Consider the following 26643-nt stretch of genomic DNA (forward strand, 5'->3'; position numbering starts at 1 on the left):
GTCCACTTTATGAGCAAATGGAAAATATCAATCTCATTTAAAAACTGAAAGACTGGGCTTCAAAGTATTTATTTTGTTATAAAAAAATGGACAGTAAAACTTAGAATAAGTCCTAGACTTTCACTCTTTATGCTGGACCAATGCCTCTAAAGTCCCTTATTTAGCCTCAGTTAATACATTTTTTCACCTAAATTCCCAACAACATTCCTCCAATTACTTTCCCATGAATATTCCTTTTATTTTTATTCATGGATGCTTGACAAAATATAATTATCACAATAGAATGTAGCAGCCAGAGTTTATGATTTTAGTTTATTATAAAATTTTATTGAGTTGTCACAACACAATTATGACTTTTCAGCAGAAAAAAGTTACAATCCTATCCTAAATATTGATAATAATTTACCAATATGAAAGGTTTAATGGCATAAATTTATCATATTCGATCTGGGCAGAAAACTTTAGTCTGGAATAAAATAGTTATAAAGAATCCTTAATAAAAACCTATACTACCTTATCTATTATTTTTTTCCCCCCTTCCTAACTCTTTTCTGAGAAGTGAATCGACCAGTTAACAATTAATTCAATGATTGTTATAAGTGCTAAGATGAGTAAAATACTCTTTGTGTGCCTGAGATGCCCAGCAAATATTATGGGATGGGGTGACTGTCCCTATTGTGGGAAGGGGCTTCTTACACAAGTTCCGAATGGGAAGTGTCATGGAAGACAGGTCATCAGTTATCCTAATTTCCTCCCTATTTTCATCCAAAAGCATCACCAGAGTATCCTTTCTAGAACAAAAATCTGATCATGAAAACACCTTGATAAACGTTTTCACTCACTCCTCTTGCCCCCAGAGCAAAATCCATGCGTTTCCTGGCCTTCTGGGCTCTGAAGTCTCAGGCTGCTTGGCCTTGCTCCCCCCGTCCCTCCCCGCCCCCTTTATCCACTGAGTGTTAGCAAAACAGACCATTCACCTGCCAAATACTGCTCCTTTTGTTCGCTTGCTGAAGTAGCCCCTTGTGTCCCATTCTTACACAAAAAGGGTTTCCTTTGCCATTCATTAAGGCTGAAGCAGGAATGCTGTCTCCCCCATGAAACATCATTGTCTCCACAGCTGGAAACCACCCCTCCCTCCCTACACCACCTGCACTTTCTCATCCCCTGTCTTCCAGCTGCAGGAACAGCCTTCCTTGACTAGCTATGGCCCTTGGCAGACATCTGCTGTTCAGGCCCCTCGTCCTTCCGGACACCCACACTCTGCCTCTGTATTTGTTGTGGGAACTACCGCAGACCTTAGCATATGATGTTCCTGGGACAAAGTTTCTATCTTGATCAGCCCTTCATTCTTAGTGTCCACTATAAAGCTTATGCCTTCTAAGCATTTCTTGAAAAGAAGGTAGGAATTATGTGTGTGAGATTCACTTTTCTCCTACAAACGAGACTCAAGCAAGATGAAGACTGAATGTTGAGGTGGGGGGACAGTGAAGGGAGGGCTGTGCATGCAGGAGCCTCCCTCATGGGATCCAGAAGAAAATTCTGTCCCTCTTTCTAGTGCCTGTGTTCAGAGCACTTCAGCCACTGGGAAATTCACCTTGCTCACATGCTTCGTTTAATTGTGCTTCTCTTGGAGATTATAAAATCTTAAAGTACTATATATATATATATATATATATATGCATATATTCTCTTACATATATGTGTAATGTGTTATACATGCATGTATATGTGCACTGTATGTAATACATATATGTAATAGAATATATGCCACATATAATATATGATATGATATAATGTAATACAGTATAATATAAAGACACACCAGCTGCTATAGTTAGATTTTCCTCCATTTTGCCAACACATAGATTAATTCTTTCATGTATAACTGATACACACACCTCCATTTCTTGTTCAGAATGATTTAGAATGATTTTAGTTTAAACCTTACACATAGATAATTGTTGATCATTGCTTGTAAATGGAGACTAAATCACAAGTTTTTCTAAATACTCTAAAGGCCCTGTATACTATCCATTTGAATACAAAAATGATTAAATTTGAAGTAGTAGAATACTTGAGATGTTTTACTTGGAGGAAATGTGGGCCCGTGAGCCATGACTGCTGAGCCTGCGCGTCCGGAGCCTGTGCTCCGCAACGGGAGAGGCCACAACAGTGAGAGGCCCGCGTACCGCAAAAAAAACCCCCAAAAACCAATGGGTATCTTGATTCCATACCTACTGTTCACTGAATAAAATGTCATTAATTACTCTTAAAGAAATAGGACCACCTTATGGCTATTCTTCTACTATCCTAACATAGTATTATAAGAAAAAAACAGTCTTCATTTAGTGTTCAAACTGTACATGGAACAGTAATTTTATTCCTTTTATTAAGTACCAAAAGATCAAGAAGCAAAATAAAATTGTTTAAGCAACAGAAAACTTTTAGAAAGCAGAGAAAATAAGCTAATTTTTTTTACAGGATACTTAGGATCATGATATTTGGGAGGTATCAATAAACAGTATGATCACCATTTTCATTTCTTTCATTATAAAAAGCATTTTGTGCCGACCCACCCCCTCTATTTTCAGTGGTATTTGGGCAGTTTGCCTATTTCCAGACAGCACTGAATGACCTGACCGAACTGTTTGATGGAACACACCCTCAGGCCAGACTTCTCAGCTCACTCTCTGGGTCTCATTCAGGTAAACTTTCAGTGAATTTTGTCTTTAATTCTAGTTACACAGCCAGGGTAATTAATTTTAAACTCGTCTATTTTTATTTTCATTTGTGAAGGAGAAATTTAATCATCTTTGAACTTGCTTGCTTGTTCAGTAAAATCTTATTTTCAATGTAAAATTTCAAATGTATTTTTATCCCACATATAAAATCACCTGTTTTTATCATTTTGCTTACTAAGATTGTGGAAAATATAATATCCATCTCAGTGAAAAATTAAAATATCAGAAAAAAGGGGTAATAAACTATCTTGTTACTTTGCTTTCTATTCTAAGTGTTGTAATTTTCCTGAAGATAAACACTATTGACATTTTGGTCTGACTCATTCCAAACTTTTAAATGCGTACGTGTGGAGATGTACCACAGTCACACGTCTATAAAGGTGCAGATGTGTATACACATACATGCATTCATGTGTGCCCCTATATATGCATGTAAACATACATGGAACTTCATAAAACATGGGATTTTTTCACAATTTAATTTTTATCCCATACATTCATTTAAAATCACATGTAGAGGTCTTTCCCTATCAACAAATATGAATATACACCAAATACCATTTGCTGAATAGTATTCACATGGGTTAATGAAGGAGTTTATTTACCCCAACCCCTCATGGATGTCATGGCCCTCGTTCGTACCACTGCTACATTGTCATCATTTACCAACACAACATCAAGCCATACTCCTGCATCATGGCCTGTGATCAACCAAGGCTAAGATTCGGCTATTTCCAGTTTCTCAGTATTACTAACCACAGGTCTTAAGACCTATGTCCTGTTAAGACCAGTGTCCAATGATGTAATGTCCAGAAATGCATCAGAAGATACACATTTAAAATACTGATACACCCTGACAAATTCACCTCTGAAAAGCTTAAGCGATTCACACGCCTCTCAGAGTACTCGAGACCATTCCTGCACATTAAGAGCTGAAAAATACATTTCATGGGTTTTTTTTTTTTTTCTGAGTTCTTTATTTTTTTTAATATCAGCTTTGGATTCTGAGACATTTTCTTAATTCTGAGTAAAATCCTAGCAAGTAACTGTCAAAGTTGATTCTGAGTCAATGATTCACCCACTTCTGTTTCCCACATTATCAGCTAATTGGCCTATATCAGTGCTTTCTTCAAAAGAGGCATAGGGGCTTCCCTGGTGGCGTAGTGGTTGAGAGTCCGCCTGCCGATGCAGGGGACACGGGTTCGTGCCCCGGTCCGGGAAAATCCCACATGCCGCGGAGCGACTAGGCCCGTGAGCCATGGCCGCTGAGCCTAAGCGTCCGGAGCCTGTGCTGTGCACACACACAAAAAAAGAAGCATAAAGGAGATCACGATGAAAACAACATTTTAATGGAATGTCAAGGCAAGAACAGAGTTTTTAAATCTTTGTAGAAACAATGTGTTTGGGTTCTACACGCCAAAGCAAAGCTTTATGAAAGTTCAAAAATTAAAAGTGCAATTCCAAGTTAATGATTACTTTCCCAAACATTGTTCACCACAGGCTGTGCACTGAATGGATCCTGCGTGTTATCTCTGTCTGTTTTTCCCTCCAGGTGAAACGTTACCTTTGGCCACATCCAATCAGATTCTGCTCCGATTTAGCGCGAAGAGTGGGGCGCCTGCACGGGGTTTTCACTTCGTCTATCAAGGTGCGTCTCTGCTACCTCCGCCCGGTTCCACACACTGCTCGTACCACTGGTTTCAGCACCAAAACATCTGAGTTGCACTTTTTCTTAATCTTTAAGAATTTGAGGGTATCCGTGTATTTAGAATGAAATTATTTAATTAAAATATTAAAGTTTTTTCTTTTGACAATTAGATGTGATACTTCTAAGACAAAGATACAATAATGCTTCGATTATCTGGCATGATGATGAAACAAATATTGATTAGATTACCTTAGTATAACGCAACACAATTTGCAAAATGATTTCAAATGTATTATAATATTTTGCCTAACCTAGTTAAAATTAAGTAAAATATTTCATAATAGATTTTAGTAACTGTCTTAATGAAATACACTTAAAATGCATGGTACAATTTCAAATCTTACTGTAAGAACTAATTGTCAAGGAAAGGTAACAAAACCAAACTAAACCCAGAATACCATCCATGTTTCTGTCCCTTGAAATACCTATTTTATTTTGCTTGTATTCTATTAATTTTAGGCACTTTCACCCCTGTATAATTATTTTTGAATTTGGAGCTTATTCAAAATGCTTGGGATTGCACAAAGTTTCTGAACAATGCAGTTTTTTTTCCTGTTTCTAGTTCACCTTCAGTTTGCATATCCATTACATGAATTTGAAAAAACACCCTATGGACTGTCCATCCACTTTCAGAGGCACAGAGCCTGACTCTGGATGTGACTTGCGATGACTGTACAGCTGAGATGGGAAAGAGGTTGTCATCTTCAGCGATAAACTAACTAAGAATACTTAGCTTTTCTAGGCCTCAGTTTTGCTGGAGGCTGGATAGATTACAGGCCGCTCTTGAACCTTTTCTTTAGAAGTGGAGGAGAATCACTTCCTGGCAATGGTTTCCTTCCTTTAATAAAGACTCCTCCAGAAAACATGCTTGACAACATCATGTTTTTCATAAAATTATAGAGAGTAACGATCTGTCATATCATTCACAAATGATTTTTGATAATCGCACACTGTGAAATGTATGGCCTCAAAATATTTCACGATAAAACCCTTGAGTGTTCGTCAATAAGATGATTTAAAAGTTATGGAAAGGGCCTCCCTGGTGGCGCAGTGGTTGAAAGTCCGCCTGCCGATGCAGGGGATACGGGTTCATGCCCCAGTCTGGGAGGATCCCATATGCCGCAGAGTGGCTGGGCCCGTGAGCCATGGCCGCTGGGCCTGCGCATCCGGAGCCTGTGCTCCGCAACGGGAGAGGCCACAACAGTGAGAGGCCCGCATACCGCAAAAAGAAAGAAAGAAAAAAAAAAAGTTATGAAAAGAGTGAGAATGATGTGTGATGGGCAGGTAGGAGGAAAGATATCTCTAATCTAGTTTAAGGAGCAATTGCTTGGGTGATGATGCTATTACATTAAAATGTGTTACATTGTTCTAATTAAACCTTTGTTAAAATATAAATAATTAAACCAGTATTTTTTTAAATGAACTTTATAGGAGAGGGTCCAGTTTAAGCAACCCACCTCTCACCCACTTCTAATTTTCTTTAAATAAATTCTGTGTTACTTTGCAGAAGCAGATTCACAAACCAAAGTAAGTTGGCGTGACCTCTAAGGAAACTGGACCAATTGGTTTAAGTACATTTTTTGTCCTGGAAAAATGCAAGTTCCTGGCATTGTCTGTCTCAATCAGGGACTTCCTTTAATTTTTGATGAAGATTAGAAATTTGATCAGATTATCGAATAAAATATCTGAAGCACATGACCCTATGTCTGTCCTACTTGCACATGTTATCTTCAGAAGTCATGGTTTTTAAAATTATATTTCTTGTTTTAAAGCAACATATTATCATTAAAATGTATAACATACATATAAGTGAAAAGAAGGGGAAATCATTTATAGAAGGAATATATTTTCCTTGCACTTAAGAATATGTCTCTAACATACTCAATATTTGTCCTAACTTAAGAATATGTCTCTAACATACTCAGTATTTCTTCTAAAGTTCCAATATATCTCGTTATCTTGCTTTGTTCCTGCAGTGAGTTTATGCAAAAATGGATGTCTTTTTATCAAAGCCAAATCCTTCGGATCTAAAGAACTAGGATCGTGAATGCAATTTATAAATCACTCAGGAGCACCTGGGAAAGTTTTCAGTACATCTCAAAAGTTAAATTGGACATGGCCTTCTGAAAGATAGTAGTTTAGTGGAAGCCTAGAAATTATTTGAACTCTATTGTGTAAAAACTTTCTGAATAGTGCTTTCACATAACACATACGACTCCATTCCTCCATAAGTTATTTTTTATTTTTTATTTTTTTATTTTTTTTTTTGCGGTATGCGGGCCTCTCACTGTTGTGGCCTCCCCCGTCGCGGAGCACAGGCTCCAGACGCGCAGGCTCCGGACGCGCAGGCTCAGCGGCCATGGCTCACGGGCCCAGCCGCTCCGCGGCATATGGGATCCTCCCAGACCAGGGCACGAACCCGTATCCCCTGCATCGGCAGGCGGACTCTCAACCACTTGCGCCACCAGGGAGACCCCTCCATAAGTTATTAAAGCTTAAAACTGCGCAGGGACTTTCTGACTTGCATGGCTATGGGCTGTGTAACCCTTGTTCACAGACAGTTCTGTTGTAAAGAGCTGTTCAGACTTGGGTGGAGAATGAGTGCAGGTGTCAGGTACAAAAAGTTGTAGTACGCGACCTGGGCAGCTCCTGACCCTCCTCGTCATCCTGGTGAACAACACGGAGACGGTGGTGGTGAGGATGTTGCTGCCCCTCTGATCTGGTGAAGAAATGGAAGTATAGAGGCTTTTTTTTTTACCAAGTATTGTAACTTTTATGTCTCTGCTGGGTTGTATTTGCTTGTTTGCTTTCCATGCTGCTTTGGAGTAGAAGGATACATTGAGAAGTGAGGGAGGTAAGAGGGTGCATGAGGACACATGGGCACCCAAGAAGGCTGACGGGGTGACCCTTCACGCCACAGTGCGTCCTCCTGGAGCAAGAGTCCTTGTAATCATTCTAACAGTCACTTCTGGACACTGTAACATCTCCCTTGAACACTTAGGAGGAGTACAGTGCTTGCCTTTAAACACGAACGTGTTCAGAATGTTTTAGATTTCCTTCTATGCATCCAGGAGAAACCCCCCCTCCATCCCCACTCGCTAGCACCCGGGAATCCCCTGAATGTCCGTGGTGGGGATTCCCATAGCTACCCCTCCTCTTCCTAAGCTCTGGGACCAAGAGACTGGCAGAACCTGCGATCAGTAAATGTGGTTCTACAGGTTTTAATGCTCTTTGTCACTCCATAGAAAATATACCACCCCTAATGTCAAGGTCTTCTAGGTCAATGCAAACATAAAAATCAAATAGTCCTCAGAAACCCCCCATGTTGGAGACTCACCTACTATTTCTTAACAAGTTCAGCACTGTCTCTCCACACCCCTGGTGGGGGTCCCCTTTCCAACACTGTCTCTAGGATGGTGAGTAAAGTCGAGAATGTGAGTGTGGGTTCTCAGGGGGATGATAATGCTGGTTTTATTGCTGCTCATGGCCACTGTGGTCATTGCAGTCTGGCTTACCAACTAGTGGCCATCAAGGACCACCACCGTGACCCCTGCCGGGGCTGGAGAAAAGCCCAGCATCCTCTTGGTACATGAAACCCACTCTCATTAAAGTCCCTTTGATTCTATTCTGTGAAGTAGTTATGTTGCACTTAGAGACTTTTTCTGGCCCCAAATACACACCTTTTTTGAATTGCTGGTCCAATGGGAAGACCCCTGGGAATGAGGCCATCGGCTGGGTCTTATCACCAGCTCTGCTCTGAGACCGTGGTGCAAGCTCCCATTCCCCTCTGTTCCCTCCCAAGTCTTTCTGTACAGAATGAATTGTTTAATTGTATGTTTTCCTATGGTATGTGGGTTTTTTTTTATTATGGTAACATGAGATTTACCCTCTCAGGTTAAATCCTTTAAATCATTGTTTAAAATGAACGGATTACATTGTTTAAAATTAGCAGTGCATAATCCAGCACCATTAACTATAGGCACAGCTTTGTGTGGCAGATCTTTAGGACTTGGGCGTCTTACATGACATGCTTTAAACCTGTTTAACAGCAGCTCCGCACTTGCCGCTCCCCTAGCTCCTGGCAGCCACCGGCTGCTCTCTGCTTCTATAAGTTTGTCTCTCTTAATTGCTTCCTATGCGTGGGACCATGTGGCATTTGTCCTTCTGTGCAGGCTTATTCCACTTAGCGTATGTCCTACGGGTCCATCCATGTTGTTGCAAATGGCAGGACTTCCTTCCTTTCTAAATGGCTGAATAACATTCCATTGTAGGTATGCACTATACTATTTATCCATTGGTGGACATGGAGGTTGTTTCCATAGCTAGGCTATTGCAAATAATGCTGTTATGTACATGGTGGTGCAGATATCTCTCCAGGATAGTGATTTCATTTCCTTCAGATAAATACCCAGAAGTGGGATTGCTGGATCATATGGTAGTTCTATTTTTAATTTTGCTATTAAATCACCATGGCCATTTATAAATAATCCTTTATGTAACAGCTTTTCTTACTAGAGTCTGAGGTCATCGAGGATAAGTACAAGTTCTTAGTCATCTCATTATCCCCGGCGCAATGATCTGGGTGCTTAATTAATTGTAAATGCATGAATATCGCTCAGTCCTCATAAAGCACTAATTCTCCATATGCCATGTTTTCCTCGTCAGAAATGGGAATACAAGGTGGTCCTCAAGGTTGACATGAAGATGCGTGTAGATGTGAAAGTGCTCCCTAAATCGTCCCCTACAGAGACTGTGAAAGGCATTATTAACTTCCACATTAACATAAATTCTTTCTAGACTCATCTTAAATTCTATTTTCAAGGAAATATCATGGCTTCACGATGCACATGCAGATGGTTGTGTTGTGTGTCTTGCCTCTAGCTGTTCCTCGGACCAGTGACACCCAGTGCAGCTCTGTCCCCGAGCCCAGATATGGGAGGAGAATTGGTTTGGAGTTTTCAGTGGGCTCCATCGTTCGCTTTGAGTGTAACCCAGGATACCTACTGCAGGGCTCCATGGCCATCCGCTGTCAGTCCGTGCCCAACGCTCTCGCTCAGTGGAATGACACAATCCCAAGCTGTGTAGGTAAGCATGTGTCCCTAAGGTGGGATAACTTGCACGTGGTCCTCCATCCCGGGTTCACAGCGGCACTAAAGAGCTGCTCTTCAGTCCACATGAACTGATCCATGCTCCAGACCTATTTAAAGGGCAGTTTATCAGAAAGAATCGAGTAGCAACCAAACCCTAAAAATTATTGTTTCATGGAACAACTCATCAGATTAACAAGTATGAAACATGTTTTCCTTCTCAATACTTATTAAGTATGCCCTCTCAAGCCATGGGTATACAACATAATTTCATTTGGGGGAAAAATCACTACAGTGTTGATTTGTTACATTACTTGTGTAATGCTCTTTTAATAAATTGGTGCTAATGAAAGTCTGAAAAGTAATAGGTTAACGCAGCCTGAATAACAATGCCATTGTTGGTTATAGTTTATTTGCTTCATTTTGTGTAAGAACCTCCAGTGCAATCATGATTTAGCACTTGAATTCATCTGTGCATTTTAAGCGTCTCTTCTCCTCTCTGGATTTGCTCATAAATCCCATTAATATCATTTTGAGTTGCGTGTCTGCATATAGAAAACTCTGCAGAGCTTCTTAAATTGTAGTAGATCAGTTACTCTAAACAGAATTCACTTCAGAGATGACATCGTTAGACAGTGCCTGAGACTTAGCAGCATAGCGGATAATAATCTATGGTATTGATAATGAGAACAGACTAGGTGGGAGGGAGACACAAGAGGGAGGAGATATGGGGACATATGTATATGTATAGCTGATGCACTTTGTTATAAAACAGAAACTAACACACCATTGTAAAGCAATTATACTCCAATAAAGATGTTAAAAAAAAGGAGAGAACAGGCTAAATTTGACCTTGGCTAAAAATGCCATTTTAAAGTACCATAGTCCATGTAAAATATCTCTTAATAGCTGATCACACAGTGAAAGAACACTAAGTACAAAATTAATGTTGTTCTTCACTGTACTTTATTTTTACTAAATATGGGTTTGTCTTTTAGTCCCCTGCAGTGGCAATTTCACTCAGCGGAGAGGTACAATTTTATCCCCCGGCTACCCTGAACCATATGGTAACAACTTAAACTGTATATGGAAGATCATAGTTACAGAGGGATCAGGAATTCAGGTAAGTTCTCAAAGCCCAGAGTCTACTAATAAACAAAGCTTTTGCCCATGGGTTTTTCCTTTCTTTTTTTCCCCTTTTTGTATTGGTTATTCTAAATACATAAACCATAACCTGTTCCTCTTTTCTTACCATTTCTACAAAGTGTTTCTAATTATATTTCTACCTTTGAAATAAAAATGATAGACTTTTAGAATAAAATCTATCAGAAGTGCTATTTGTAGAAGTTTTTGGATGTCACTTCCATGATCTATTTTCTTTGGTTTCGCTTTTCTCTTACATGTATAGTTTTAATTTCATGAAAACCCTATTGGACTAGTCTAATTTTATTAAGCAAAAGATAAATATTAAGTTACTATTATTGTTTGGTAGATTCAAGTCATCAGTTTTGCCACAGAGCAGAACTGGGACTCTCTTGAGATTTACGATGGCGGTGATGTGACTGCACCGAGACTAGGAAGTTTTTCAGGTAAGATGTTGGCACCGATCCCCGTGTTTCTGTGAATCAGAATCATCAAACACTGACAAACTGCAAGAGAACACTCAATGCTGACATTTCTCTAGGAGACTCTTCTATACACATAACGGTTTCTCTAGTGTTGGGAGTCTTAGAACAAGAGCACCAAAACGCAGGTGTGAAGGAGAAAGCTTTGTCGTCCATGAGCAGGAGGGCTGATGTGAAGGCAGCGGGTCACTTTTGTCGGACCCCCGAGCTGGGAAGAAAGAGTGGGTTATTACCCTGTGGACCCAACAGGGTGTCTCACTGAAGTTAATTGTGTGAGGGGGTGGGGGGAATGAGCTTCAGATTGGCTGATTTTCCTTTTCTCATATGCTTGTGGACGTGTTTGGCACAGTTGGGGACCACGTAAGGAGGTGATGGAGCAAGGGGGTAGGGGGTACAAATGGAAGGTTGGGGACACACGTGAGAACTGAGAACATAAGTAAACATATGGAGGATGACGTGAACTGACTTTCTCAATGACTGAGAAGGGAGTTGGAAAAATGGAAACGAGGAAGGCTGGCATGGAGCTGGTTGTGACGGATTTGAATTCGAGATATTGGTGTGAACTCATCGTCTTCATATGTATAGCTGTAGACATAGAGGAAAATATAAGTGTGGATGTGGATGTGTGTGTGTGTATGTACGTATTTCCTACCTCTGTCTTTTGAGAGGTGTAAAACAATAACCCCAGTAGCCATGAACCCACCTCATACCCAATTCTAGGTTTCTAGATATCACTTTACATACCATTCTCCCTTAAAGGAACTAGTGCTTCTTGGGGAGTTGCTGACTCCAAGGTTCTGATGGGGAAAGCACACATGATGAACCATTTCGTATAAAATAGAAATGTATGGATCCATACTGAGGTAAATAGATACATGCGTGAATGGGATGAGTGAAAGAGAAAGCCTCCCCTTGCAGAATCCAAACTAATAAATCTAGAAGGAGGTAGAATTAGAGAATCACCATTTGGCAACCAGTAGGACGGTAAATGATTCACACTGGAACATCAGTGAATGCTAAAGCTAACGTGTGAGATTTTGGTGAGGAACAGAGAGCCACAGTCTCAGTGCGTCTCCCCACCCAGTCCTCACTCACTGCAAAGGAGGAAAGAAGTAACTCAAGAGTTGAGAAGCCTGGCAGACACCACCTTCCTCAGGCAGTCATGTTAAGATCTCCAGTATCAGGACACCTGCGCACTGGTGAACTGATAAACCTGCTCTCAAAACAAACATATGAACAAAAAACTTGATTTGGCTTAGAATTGCAGTTGCTGTGGTGTGTAAATACCCCCACCAGGGCTGATTTCAAACAACCAGCATGATGTCACTAAAAGCTGAGTGTGAGAGGAAGTGCCCTGAATTAGCCTCTGGAAGCGTCCCAAGGCAGCTCCCTCACACCCCTGAGAGCCAGCAAACATGGTGACCTCTGAAGAATACAGCATCACATTTTGATATTCTTTCCAAAAATGCATCACCATCTGAATCTAGTCAGAAAACATTAGACATTCTCTGTCGAGGTTACGTTGCTAAAGGAAAATCATTTTATTAACTGCCTTCATCTTTTTTAGAGGGCTGGTTTTGAAGTTTGGCTGCACTGAGACTTACGGCAGTGAAAACATCTGATTTATTACTGCACAGCAGCCCTGCATGTTTTGTTCTGTTTTTTTTAAACTACTCACTCCCAATCTTTTGTAATGCCATTTTCTAAACTTATGTTCGAGTGTAGTCTCAGCTTAAACGAATATTGATATAATACTAAAATTGTGAGAACCCCCTATGTAAACAACAACAACAACAAATCCTGTCAGGCATGCATTTGATTAACATATAAAATGTTAAAGAAAAATATTTCACGTGAGTAATTTTTATTAAGTTTTATCATGGTATAATTTGTAAAAATAATTGTTTTGAATTATAATTTTCTAAAATAAAAATTGATTTTGAAAAATATTTTACACACAAAAAGTGGCTTGTATCTTTCAAAAGTATCAAGTTCATGAAAGGGAAAGAAAGACTAAGAAACTATTCCAGACAAAAAAAAACTGAAGGGAAGTAATCATGGATGGAGTACTTTTGCTGGAAAACCCATTATTGGCAGATTGTCGAAATTCCAGTGATTTCTCTAGAATACATGGTACTGTTGCATCTATGTTCGTTTTTTTTGTTTTTGTTTTGGGGGTTTTTTTAGAACTGCTCTGTTTGAAGAAATGCACAGTGAGTTTTTACAAGAAGTGAGTCATCATGTCTACAATTTGCTCACAGAGGGTTTAGAATAAAATAATTTTACACACATACGTATTGTGGAAACATAGACATAGATATCATTATTATGTAATATATGGCCAGATAGTGGGTATATGGGAGTCTTCTGTACTATATTTGCAACTTTAAGTTAAAAATTATTTAAAATATTTTAAAAGGAGTCTTTTTTAACTTTATATGGAAGAAGTGACACATCAGCCATGAAATCTGAATATGTTTTAAAATGTCTAAAATATGTTTTACACTTTTTTGTTCCTATGATACTTTCAAAATATTTACAAAAGGAGAATCTGAGCTCATTTTAAAAGTTAGTTGTTGACTGAAAACAAACAAGAATGGGTAGTTGTTAGAGGTGCATATTTCCGGAAAAATGATTGACTCACTTCTTGCATAAATTCAGTTTTTTGATTTTCCTTTTCTGTCTGGATAGCCATGTGTATTAGGACTCACATTGTAAGCCATTTAAAATCATTTTGGGAAGTAGACTTAAGCTTATAAATTTTAAGTGGATAAGAGAGCAAAATTCATACCAATTTGTAGCTGACAATCGGGATTGAGGGAAAGTAAATATCCATGTACTGCGAGTGGAGTCTGCAGAGCTGTAATGCAATTTCTCAGCTTTCTGTGTGTGCGGTTCTGTCTAGGTCACAGTGAGACAATGAGATCAAAAGTATTCTGCCTGTGGCAACAGTTTTTTAAAAATCTCTCAGTTGCATTTTGAATGGTGGGAATAAGCTTCTTCTGAGAGTCCATTCTGAGCAGAGCCCTAAGTGGGAGTCCCCTGCAGGGGCACGCAGGGCAGGACTCTCTGTGGCTGCAGCAGGTGCCGGACGCCTAGCATCCTCCCAGCACCCCCAGCACGCCTCGTATGCCACCTGGGGCATTGAGATCCAGCATCTTTTGTAGGAAAACAAATGACTATATATCATCACAGAAGTACAAACAGGACTGTCGTTCATGAATGTACTTGCTGCAATTAATAAGAACATTTAGAGGGGATGTGATAATCCACAAAGCACTTTCACACACACAGCACATGTATGACTCACATATAAGGGATGGACTATTATCTTTATTTTACAGAATTAGAACATATTCAAATGTTTTCAGTGACAGAACTAATTTGTGTCAGAGTCAGGAGTGGAAGCAGTTTTTCTGATTCCACTGTAACACAGGGAAGATAAACAAAAAGTCAAAAGTGTGTATTGAGTACCTGTGTGTGGAAATGACTTGACTGGGGGCTGGAGGCTATTAAATACACTGATTACCTGAAGTTACAGGTAAAACCAGGCAGAAAGTAGTACAGGTGCTGTAATTAAAACTTACCTGGTTAGATAACATTGTTCTTTCTGCAGACATTATCCAAATATACAGAAATAATACATGAGTGAGAGGACAGCAAACCTCATACAATTTGAAAAAAAATGGCTTAAAACTGGAGTTTTTGGTGGATGTCTCCTTCTTGTCTTGAGGTCACCTCACTTTACAACATTCCCCTATCTGCACTCCATTAGCTATTAATTAGTTTCAAGGAATAATCTCTCTTTATATGTGTCTGCTGACCAGCAGGAATAGGCTTATGTTTCCCGCTCCATGACTGTGCAATTAAAAAAAGTCTATGTATGTATGTATCTATCTTCATCCATCAAACCAAGGTCAGATAACAAAGGGGTTAAATCTGAAGACATTTTCTAAATGTTTGTCATTCAGCAAACACTTAGAGTGTCTTGTAGTGAATTGTATAGTAACGGTTCTGCTCCGAAAAGACCCCCACCTCCCAGAGACAGCCCCACCTTGGTAGGCAGGGGAAATGGATTGAGACACAGGCCCCCGAATCTCAAGTGGGGAATCCAGCTTCCAAAGAATTTACACACGTGTGGGCATACACATGCGCCCCCCCCCCCCACATACACACAGAGTCTTTAAGGAGTGGACCTGGTGTTTTCTTTTGTCCTCCATTTATCACTGTTCTTCTTCCAAAACAGTCTAGTAACACTCTTTATACTGATTGGCCAAAGACACAGTCAGTATACACATTACTAGTTAAATAAAGCACATCTTCATACTGAGGGTGAAACTATAAACCCAAAGAGTCTTTAAGAGACTCTACATGCTAATCCAAGGTCAAGAAGTCCTTAATATATTTTTAGAATATATTTTTAGGAATCAATTAAAAACTCATTGGCATTTGGAATAGGATATTTTATTGGTGGGATGTTATTTGCATCTCACTCCACTGGTATTTTTCCCAACCTCATCCCATGAGAGAGCCAGGTCTTTGCTTGTGCCTTGGCCTAGATGGAGAAAACCCTCTCCTCCCTCTGCTCTTGCAAGAATCTCAGCTTTTGAAAGCAGAGGGGATGGTGATGAAGTGCTTGAGGAGACTGACAGTAAAGACGGTTAGAGAGTTCCCCAGGCCTGGGCTCCCTCTGGGAATTTAAGTATCATTGAATTCCTGCAGGGCCACCTGGAGGTGGCAGGACCTCAGAAGGACAGTGGTAGCCTGATGCACTTAGAAAGGCCAAGAGCATCTGTCAAAGGCCTTGGAACTCCTGGGATCCAAGGGACTGTGTGAGCTTGGGGAATGAGCCCATGGGAAGTAAAAAGCAGAGAACCAAAAGTCTGGGACTGTTTACCATCCTGGGGCAGAGAAGGAATCCCCAGTAATGAAATTTCACAGGAGGAATCCTCAAAGCATATTGAAGTTGATTTGGAATTTTAATAAAATACATCTCTTACACCCATGTCTAGAAATGAAATTTGTAAGAATTATACATTTGTAAAAAGATTATTTTGTGTGCAGAAAAAGGATTGTGCAGGGAGAAGGCAGAAAGGACTTTGAAAATCAGTAGTGGCTATTTCAGACAAGAGCTGTAAGTGGCGACTGCTGTGAAGATTAGGAGTAGCAGACTGATGAGAACCTTGATAATTCCGTATTCTGTACAGCAAGATCGGTCTGCTCATTGTCCTTATGTATTTAATGAAGATCAAGTCTTTGAGGCTCTATCCTAATCAGGGGAATCTCTGCTTTGCACCAGGTCAGAAAGTAATTGATTTGTTTGGAGAGGTGGTTAAAAGGCTCATCTGGCTGGTAAACACATATTTATTGAATGAATAAGTAAGAGGCTTAGTTTGAGAAGAGTGGAGATTTTTGAATGAGTAGGAATAAGAAAGGCAAAATGGATAGAGGAGAGGGAAAGAGCATCCCAGACTACAATTATGGGAACACCTTGAACAGGAAAATGAGTTGTGAAATAGAGTAGTGAGAAGCAGCTAGAAATGCAGGTAGTAGTTAGATCAGGCAGGGTCTTTAGGTCAAATCAAGGAGGCTGAAATTTTATCCTAAGATGACCAGGAATCTAGGAGAACTGTAACATGACATAACATGTGTCCATCTTAAAAAGAGCTTTCAGACTCCTGAGTGGAGAATGAATTGGATTGAGGCAACTGTAGATTCAGGAAACAAGTTAGGAGTGTGGTACTATCCCCTCATCCTGGTTAATAGCACTGGTGGCTTGTGCTGGGATGATGGTGGTCAAGATGGAGGGATGGAGTGAGTGAAACCAAGAAGGATGGAGGAGGCTGGCTCGTTCGGGCCTGACGGCTGCCGGTAGGGCAGCACAGGTCACGGAGAGGGAGGGGGCCTCTGATGGGAGGACTTCAGCGGGTGTTAACAGTGTGGATGGACGTGGGGACACAGGAGGTCACCCAGGCTCTGCAGGGATGATTATGAGCTGAGTTGTGTTCACATCATCTTCCAAGAGCCTTTGACAACCAAGTGATGGGACGGATGGCTGGAGTCCTTACCTGGAGTCATTGGTTTAATTACAGCTGTCCGAGGATCTTAGAATCATTTAAACAGAGAGTGAAAGGTGACAAAGGATATTATCCTTGCAACATTCTTCATCTGTCTTGGATAATTATCAGTTTATTTTCTTGTTTTCTTATTTAAAGTTATATTTCTTTCTTTATACGTTAGCATCATCTTCATCTAGTAATTTGCCTGCACCATGATGAGTTTTACGTGATGGATATTTCCTTCACATATAGGAAGTGTGTACTTATTCAGAGAATGATTTGAATACAGTAGAATATCAAGCATGTACCCTTTAGGTAAAAAGGGATTTAAGCTAGCTTATTGTTTTCCCATATTATAGTACATTCCGACCACACGTTTTACATTTCTGGCTGATGAACACACGCTTTTCCTTGGCACCTTGGGTACCAGGGCTTTTTTGTCACCCTGGTCCTCAGCATCACTAAATCTCCTGATTTGTCAGCTGCTGTAATGTAGGTTAGAACATTTTAATTAAATGAGGCATTATGTAAAATACACCTGTATTTTCCTTTACATGTGTTTTTCATTGAAATCATTTGCAGATCTCAGAAAGAACATTATTCAGTACGAGTCACACAGGGATAGAGAAGAGAATATATAGTCAAAAGCAACCTCTTCTGGGTAATATATTGCATCAGATCTACAGTCTAACTGCTTCCCCAACCTCCATACGACTTGCACGTTGAGACTTTGTCCCCTCTTTGTTCACGACAAGTAAAAAAAAACAAGCAAATGGTTATGTTGATAAAAGAAAACAATGTGAAGAGTCAAATGAATGGTGAAGCATAAAAATTTGTGTTTTCTGGGCTTCCCTGGTGGCGCAGTGGTTGAGAGTCCGCCTGCCGATGCAGGGGACGTGGGTTCGTGCCCCGGTCCGGGAAGATCCCACATGCCGCGGAGCGGCTGGGCCCGTGAGCCATGGCTGCTGAGCCTGCGCGCCCAGAGCCTGTGCTCCGCAGCGGGAGAGGCCACAACCGTGAGAGGCCCACGTACCGCAAAAAAAAAAATAAAATTGTGTGTTTTCACTGATATGATAAAGAGATGTCTGAGGAGGGCAGAGAAAATGTGGAATTTCTTACTGGACCTGGAAGAAGAGAGTGGCTAAAAGTATAACCATCAAAGCCAATACTTGGGTTAAATATGTGACGATCAGACAAGTTAAAGGGATCTGTAAACCTAAACAAATATCCTCAGTGACTTTTTTTGAAGTATAGTTGACTTACAATATTGTGTTAGTTTCAGGTGTGCAGCAAAATGATTCTGTTAAATATGTATATATTTTCAGATGATTTTTCATTATAATCTGAAAATTATACATTATTACAAGTTAATGAATATACTCCGTGTGCTCTACAGTAAATCCTTGTGTTTATCTATTTTATATACAGCGGTGTGCATCTACTAATCCCAAACTCTTAATTTATCCCTTCCTCCCTCCCTCCCTCCCACCTTAGATAACCATGAGTTTGTTTTCTATGCCTGTGAGTCTATTTCTGTTTTGTAAATAGATTCATTTGTACTATATTTTAGATTTCACATATAAGTGATACCCTATAACATTTGTCCTTCTCTAACATATATCACTTAGTATGATATTCTTACTGACTTTATAATGCGAAGGGTGAACGCATCACTGATGTTAAAGCTCAACCTGCATCCCTTCTCACAGGTACCACGGTGCCAGCACTGCTCAACAGCACATCCAATCAGCTCTACCTGCATTTCCAGTCGGATATCAGTGTGGCAGCTGCTGGCTTCCACCTGGAATACAAAAGTAAGGTCACCTGTTTCTGCATCTGGCTTTCACTGGGATATTGAGTAATTTTCTTAAAGGGAAAATAGATCCCTGCCCTTATTACACAGTGAAATTTTATTCTAAAACTATGTTTGGAAGTTCCACGAACTTGGGTGTTACAAAACCGATCTCTATGAACTATGCTATTATTATGTTATATAATTTTATAACAATTATAATATTTATAGTATAGAAATTTATAATATAATGTATATTATAATTTATAATATATTTATAATATATAAAATTATAATTATTATAATATATTCTTATATTGAACTATATTTTTACTATATTATATATTATAATTATATTATGAAAGACAATAGGGAAATGAAGAATTTAGCATCTGGAATAATTAGATAAAACATCGACTATGCTTTCAGGTTGTTTGTGTTAAAAGAAAAGTACAAAATAACCATTTGTAATATTACTAGTTTTCTTGTGAGTGATAGCAAATATTCATGTAAGTTTAAAACATTGACTATTCTTTCAGGTTGTTTGTGTTAAAAAAAAAAGTACAAAATAACCATTTATAATATTACTAGTTTTCTTGTGAGTGATAACACATATTCATGTAAGTTTCCAAAAATGTAGAAAGTCATAATTTCCAAATAGATTATGGTCATAGCCCTTTCTATTTCTAGTCTCCGAGGCTGGTAGAATCAGACTAGCAAAGAGCAGCCACTTTAGTGCCTGCCTTTGTGTATTATTCATTTTAATTGGAAGAAGGTAATGCAAAGTAGATGCTAACCTTTTAAAAATGGATGTGAGACTGAGTTAATAGTCTGATAAACGGGATGACAAAGGTCAAATTCACAAGTCTTCTTTGGCGTTTGATTATGCAGGTAAACCTTGTAAAAGTGAAATAAGAATTTCCAATGAGAGTAAAGTTTATTTTAGGACATGTTTTCAAGCACTAAAAATACTTAATGTTCATATTCATCTCCTTTAATAAGCAGTTGCAAATAAGCAAATACATGGATAAGCTTTAATAAGTGATCCTTTGAATTGAAATAAACAGTTTGCTGGGATGTAAATGCATGCACGTTTTTGAAAGGCCAGGTTTCCAGCTGATGATAAATATTCTGAACCAGACACAAACCACAGGGCTGTTTCGCATTCCAGTTAAATTTCCCTACTTATTACAGGCATTTGTATGCAAGTTTATTCCAATTTATTTGAATAGGACTACTTTAGTGACAGTGTAAAATGATACTATGGATGCTATTTATGTAGGATATGTCTGGAAAAATCTGCTACTTTGATACATTTTGTGAACATCTGTAGATACGAAACAAACTATAAACCTTATTTATGATAGTGTTAATAAATTCACTAATATTTTTAGCAGTGTTAGAATTGATGAATGTGCTTATTTCTTCCTCTCAAAGTTATCTTGTGGCTTCTGGCTCTTCACTCACTCCTTATAGAAAGAGGTGCTAGTAAAATAATTAGTCTTCAATCACTGTGTACGATTCTCTGCGTACTCACACGGACTTCAGCTCCAACAATACAGTAATTACCTACATTCCACTTTATTCTCAGCTGATAAAATTCATTAAAAGAGAGACGAACATATTTCTTACTGAAATTAATCTTGTTCAAGAATCTTAAGGCCTTGTTTCATTACTTAATGTATTTATTTTTTACTTGGCCACACGGAATGCTACGTTTTCGTTCATGATTTTCTTTTCTGAGTGGTTGTTTTCAGGCGCTAACAGCATTCTGAGGGTCATGGCATTACCTTCCATGTACTTAGAGGCAGTCATTTCTCTGTTCTAATTCTTTGTGTCAGTTTAAAATTTGGATATTACAAAGTGTTGGTAGAATTAATCTTATTAAGGTGAACACTAAACAGCAGAAGGAGTGTTGAAGTGAGTTTTCAAAAGATTATCTAATATTCTTAATCTATTAACATATTTTTGCATCAAGCTTAAACTGTTTATTGCCAGTCCACATGTCTTTAAATTCAGACTTTTTGCTACAATATATATCCATGTAATAACAGTAAAAACAACAACAAGCACACATTTATGCCTGGTCCTGCCCTAAACGTGTTACGGCTGCTTACTCATTTGTCCTCAAAAAACACCATTTTTGAGGTATGCTCAGTTTTTAAAGGAGAAGGAACAGAGCCTAGCATGTGTTCAGCCTGCCCAGGTCAGACTCAGACTGCTAACGACTTACAGAATGAACACAGGTAGACACAGATGTGTTTCATCACAAATGCAGTTTACTGGGCACCTGTCCAAATATCCCAACTGTCCAATCAGAGCACACAGACTGCCCTTCTTTACAGGTGGTGACACCACCTGTCACTAGTAGCTGAATGGCATATGGAAGATGAAGAAGCTTGGGAGTCAGTCTTGGAGATCCAGTTCTAGATCCAGCTCTGGCCCTAAAACCTAAGCTGTATGGCAAGTCCACGCCTGCTTCCATCTGAGGAGTCTGAGTTTTCGCCTATGGAGGTGAAGGCTAGGCCCTGTTAATTGTAACGGCCCATGATGCCAAACGAACACTGATAGGAACTTCTCAAACAAAAAATAAACACTTTATCTGAAGGGATGAGTTGTAAAATATTAATGATAGCGAAAGTGATTCCCAGGAGGCCCGGTGTGGTATGTGTGATCTAGATTCTCTGTGATCTTATATAATCCAGCTAAAAGGTCAAAAGACCAGCATCTTTGAATGCTTCATACAAGCCTGTAGCCATCTAGCCAGCTTTTATATTATTGGACTTGATTGCAAATTTGAGTTAGGCAGCAGAAGGGTACAAGCCTCACTCTTGCTCTGATCTCCAATCTGAAGAAAAAGAACCAAACGAAAACTTTAGATTTCTGGGAGCTTTAAATTATAGATATGGGAACAATGATGACATTGGTTTATATTGGAAAATACAAAATCTGACCTTGAGGTGTATAGCATGGAACCTGCTCCTGGGGAACAATATGTCAGTAACTGTTCTTGGATTCAACATGAAACAATATATACAGTCTTGCCTCAATATCCTTGGGACATTGGCTCCAGGAGTCCCCCCGCCCCATCTCCCCTCATGGATACCAGAATCCACAGGTTTTCTGGTCCCTTAAATGAAATGCTGTCGCATTTACACCTAACCTATGCACATTCTCTCATATACTTTAAATCATCTCTGGATTACTTATAATAACTAATATGATGAAAACGCTACATAAATAGTTGTAAATAGAAAGGAAATACTATGTAAATTGTTGCCAACCTGTGTCAAATTCAAGTTTTGCTTTATGAAACTTTCTGGAATGTGTTTTTCAAAAAATTTTGAACCACGGTTGGTTGAATTTTGCAAAAAAATTTTGAACCATGGTTGAACCATGGTTGGTTGAACCAAAAATTTTAGAACCCATGGATACAGAGGCCAATTGTATATGTAAATATTTATAAACAAGTTTATTTCAGTGGAATTTGGTAGGAGGAGGACAAATAAGATTAAACTCATGAGCCCTGTTGGAGTGTTTGTACTGATCCTATTTGTAGCTTGTTGATTTTTTCCCTCTTTTCCTGACAGCTTTTGGTTTAACTGAGTCTTTTTATTGTTCCAATTTATCTCCACTATGGACTTATTAGATAAACTCTTAAAAATGTTAATGGTCTCCCTAGACAGGTTTAAAATATGCATCTTTAATATAACACAGCTTACCTGCAAATAATATTATGTCACTTAATGGGTAGTGAAACTTACAAGCATATATTTCTAATTTCCTCTTTCCACCCTTTATGTTATTATTGTCTTACATATTATTTTTACATGTTATAAAACCCACAAAACATTTTCACTGTTTTTGCTTTAGATATTGATCTTTCAGAGTGGATAAAATGAGAAAACTAAATATTTTATATTTACCTGTTTTTAGCATCTTTGGAGCTCTTTATTTCTTTGGGTGAATCCAAGTTTCTGTCTAAAATTTTTCTGTCTGAAGAACTCCTTTTGACTCTTCTTTTAGTGAAGGTCTGCAGACAAAGAATTCTCCCAGCTTTTGTTTTTCTGAAAGTCATCATTTTACCTTCATTTTTTTTTTTTTTTTTTTTTTGGCGGTATATGGGCCTCTCACTGTTGTGGCCTCTCCCGTTGCGGAGCACAGGCTCCGGACGCACAGGCCCAACGGCCATGGCTCACGGGCCCAGCCGCTCCGCGGCATGTGGGATTTTCCCAGACCGGGGCACGAACCCGTGTCCCCTCCATCGGCAGGCGGACTCTCAACCACTGCGCCACCAGGGAAGCCCTTACCTTCATTTTTGAAAGATATTTTGGCTGGGTGTAAAAATCTGGGTTGAAAGTTCTTTTCAGTATGTTAAAAATGCCACTTCATTGTCTTCTTATTTCATAGTTTGTGATGAGAAGTAAGCTGTATTTCTTATGGCTATGCATTTGTCCCTGTTCTCTGGCTTCCTTTAAGAATTTTTCTTTATTATCATCAGGTAGACTATAGTATGTCTAGATGGATTTGTGTGTGTGTGTGTGTGTGCGCGTGTGCGTGCGCTTGATATTCATCCTGTTCAGGGTAAACTTATATTCTTGGATCTAAGGTTTGATGTCTTTTATTATTTATGAAAAATTGTTGACCATTATCATTACAAATATTTCTTTTCCCCCATTCTCTTTTCCTGTTTCTTTTGGGACTCTAATTACATGTCTATTAGGCCTGTTGATATTGTATCACAGTTCTTGTTCCTCAATTCTGCTTTGTTCACACTTTCTCTTTGTGTTCCAGTTTATGTAGTTGCTATTAACCTTTGATTCTCTGAATCTTTCCTCAGCTGTGTTAAGTCTGCTAATGAGTCTATTGAAATAATTCTTCATCTCTGATATTGTGTTTTGCCCCTTGAATTTCCACGTCTTTCTTATAATTACTGTCTCTCGTCAGTAATTACTCCATCTCTTCATGCATGCTATCTTTTCCACTAGATCTTTTAACATATTTTTTATATTTAATATCCCTGTCTTATATTTCCACTATATGAGTATGCAGAGTCTGGTTACTTATTTCATCTCTAGGCAAAGGGTTGTTATTTCTTGAATATTTTATTAAAGGTGGACACCACGAGTCGAACCGTAGAGATTGTGGTTAATATTTGTGCCTGGGAATGGGCACCACTTTTGTTAGCCTGTTGAGTCAGGAGTTACACTGGATTTGAGTTCTGTTGTCGCTATGGTTACTTTCAAAGCATCAAATTCCTCAGTGGTGAGCTGGCACTGCCAAGTGCCTAATTGGGGGCTTTTTCTCAGCATCGTAACTCCACTCTGAGCTGTCAGTCCTCCCTAAACACCTTTTCAAAAGAGGTGGCATCTCCCCCAGTAGTAGACGCTGTTGCTTGTCACTCGGTGTTAAGCTTACACTAGGGTCAGAGTTGCTCTGTGATTCTCTTCCAGCCTAAGTCAAACCTTGAGAGTCTGTACAGAGTGGGGTGGGGTGTTCTCAGCATTCTTGCCCCCCTCCCAAGGTCGTCAGGGTCTACCTGTGGTTGGCCTTTGAGGAGCATTTGCTGAGTGTCCCCTAGGGCTACAAGACCGTGGTCTTGGTGCTGACGTAGCATCTTAAGCTTATATTGGCTTTCCTGCCACACCCCACATGTAGACTTTCTTTTTCCGTACACCTTTCTCCAAGCTGCAGTGCCCCTTTCCCTGTGCCCTGGAGGAAACAGGTTTTGCTGCTCCTCCCCCAGTGGCTTAACACTTTAGTTTCCTAAAAGTGAAAGGGTTCGGGAAGTGCATTGGATGTCCTGCCCCTCTCCACAGAAACATTGATATTTGGTGGTGGTAAGGGAGAGGCTCACTCCAGTCTCCTATCATGCCCCCAGTATCTCTCTTAATTAGTCAATGGAGGCATGTGGAAGGAAGGATAGACTCCCCTCTGTCTGGGGCCCTGAGCTACTGGAGACCCATGCTCAGGTACTGGCCATTTGCTAAAACGTTAGCTGATATGTCATTGCCTGTGTGTGAGTTGGTCCTTTCTCTCCTGTGATCTGTCACAGTGACAGTTTTTGTCCTCCCTCTCCTTGAAGGCACTAATCCTTTGGACCTGATGTCACCTGGGTACCTGAAACCTCAGCTCCCTGATGAGTTCAAGAAAGGTTATGATTTTGTAGTTCAGATTTTTCTCATTGTTAAAGTGGGAGTGAGGTTGTATTTTACAGATTTCTATATCCCAAGTAGAAGTGGAAGTCTTTTTATGGGTTTTAAAATTGCTCTAGTTTAAGGCTAGATGAATACTAAAATTATTTATTTAGATTAACCATAGAGAAACTTTTCTTGAATATCCAGTGTTTAAACAAAATTATCTATCCATCTATCTATAACTATCATCTATCTATCTAGTACATGTAACTTTAAAGTAGTGACACAGGTTTCTTCATAACTGTGAACAAATTCAGATATTTACAGATAAATTATATAGAATTAAATGTAATATATATTTATATTACAAATACATTATTAGCAGAATAAACCCATCTAGTTGAGACAATCTCCCTTTAGAGGTTGCTTGAAATAGAAACTACTTATCTCGATTTTTACACATAACAGTGCTTGTTTAATAGTCACACTTTACATTACTAAAACCTTCTTTATTAAATTAGACTGGTATTGTGCCTGAGCTTACACATAGTTCTGTCTTGCTATGTTGGAAGATACTTAATTTCTGGGTCTGCAGGGAACCATATAAGACCTCATCGAATGACATCTATGCCAGATTAATGTCATAAACCCAGTGAGTGTGTTTGACCTCAAGTGAAAGTCTTCTGCAATTATTCAGGCCTATTTAGTGCTGATATATGGCACTGAGTCCAAACAGCACCAACATAATTCTATATATGAAAGTTTTTTTTATTTCACTGTCTTTCTTGAGACCTTTTTCCTCTCACACTCACTACTGGGAAACCCACTGGAGTTAACAAAATATTTCTAGAGGCTATGAGATATGACATTTGACCCCTGGAAGGCAAGTGAAATAGAGAAGCTACTGTGCAGTGTGAATTTCAGATGTCCTACAAAGCAGAAAGTTAGCTATTCTACTCTAAACAGTAGCTCAGCAGAGGACATGGTCTGATGTGGAAGCCATTCTCCCATGTCTAATACTCTGGCCCTTTGATACAGAACATTATACAGATGGGTCAGAGCCTGGAACATGTAAGCTATGGCCATGACAGCCTCGTGTAAGAGAGAGAAAGTGACAATAATTTGTTTTAATAAAAAGACAATAATATTGCAGTAACACATTTACAATATATTTATTCTGAAAAAGAGGAGTTTGAATTAGTGATTTGTAGTTATTATGAAAAAACTAAAAATTTCAGAGAAAAGTAAATATAGTAACTCTTTCATTGTTTGAAATGAATGCTTATGCTTTACAAGGTAGAGTCAAATGGAGATTTTTTTCACATTTTAGCATGCTTGCAAGTTCAGTGTATTAATTGCCATTAGTTAAAATGATTATTATAAAATAAATATAAAGTATTTTACTATTATCAGACTTAAATTTTTTCTCAAATTTTATTTGACCTAGAGCTGACTGTAATATAGTAGTAGTATTTCAAGTACAAGTTCAAAACT

General features: G+C 39.0%; 1 protein-coding gene across 1 annotated transcript in view; it reads left to right on the plus strand.

Moving 5' to 3' along the window:
• The window catches only part of CSMD1 (CUB and Sushi multiple domains 1), a 1461432-nt gene that overhangs the window by 1264416 nt on the left and 170373 nt on the right, over positions 1-26643 (plus strand). Inside the window, exons 34-39 of the mRNA XM_060085850.1 lie at positions 2592-2705; positions 4294-4389; positions 9331-9534; positions 10535-10659; positions 11029-11125; positions 18930-19034. Coding sequence (XP_059941833.1) covers positions 2592-2705; positions 4294-4389; positions 9331-9534; positions 10535-10659; positions 11029-11125; positions 18930-19034 — 741 coding nt within the window. The remainder of the gene's footprint in view (positions 1-2591; positions 2706-4293; positions 4390-9330; positions 9535-10534; positions 10660-11028; positions 11126-18929; positions 19035-26643) is intronic.

The sequence above is a fragment of the Mesoplodon densirostris genome, chromosome 20 (assembly GCF_025265405.1).
Source record: "Mesoplodon densirostris isolate mMesDen1 chromosome 20, mMesDen1 primary haplotype, whole genome shotgun sequence".
Lineage (NCBI taxonomy): Eukaryota > Metazoa > Chordata > Mammalia > Artiodactyla > Ziphiidae > Mesoplodon > Mesoplodon densirostris.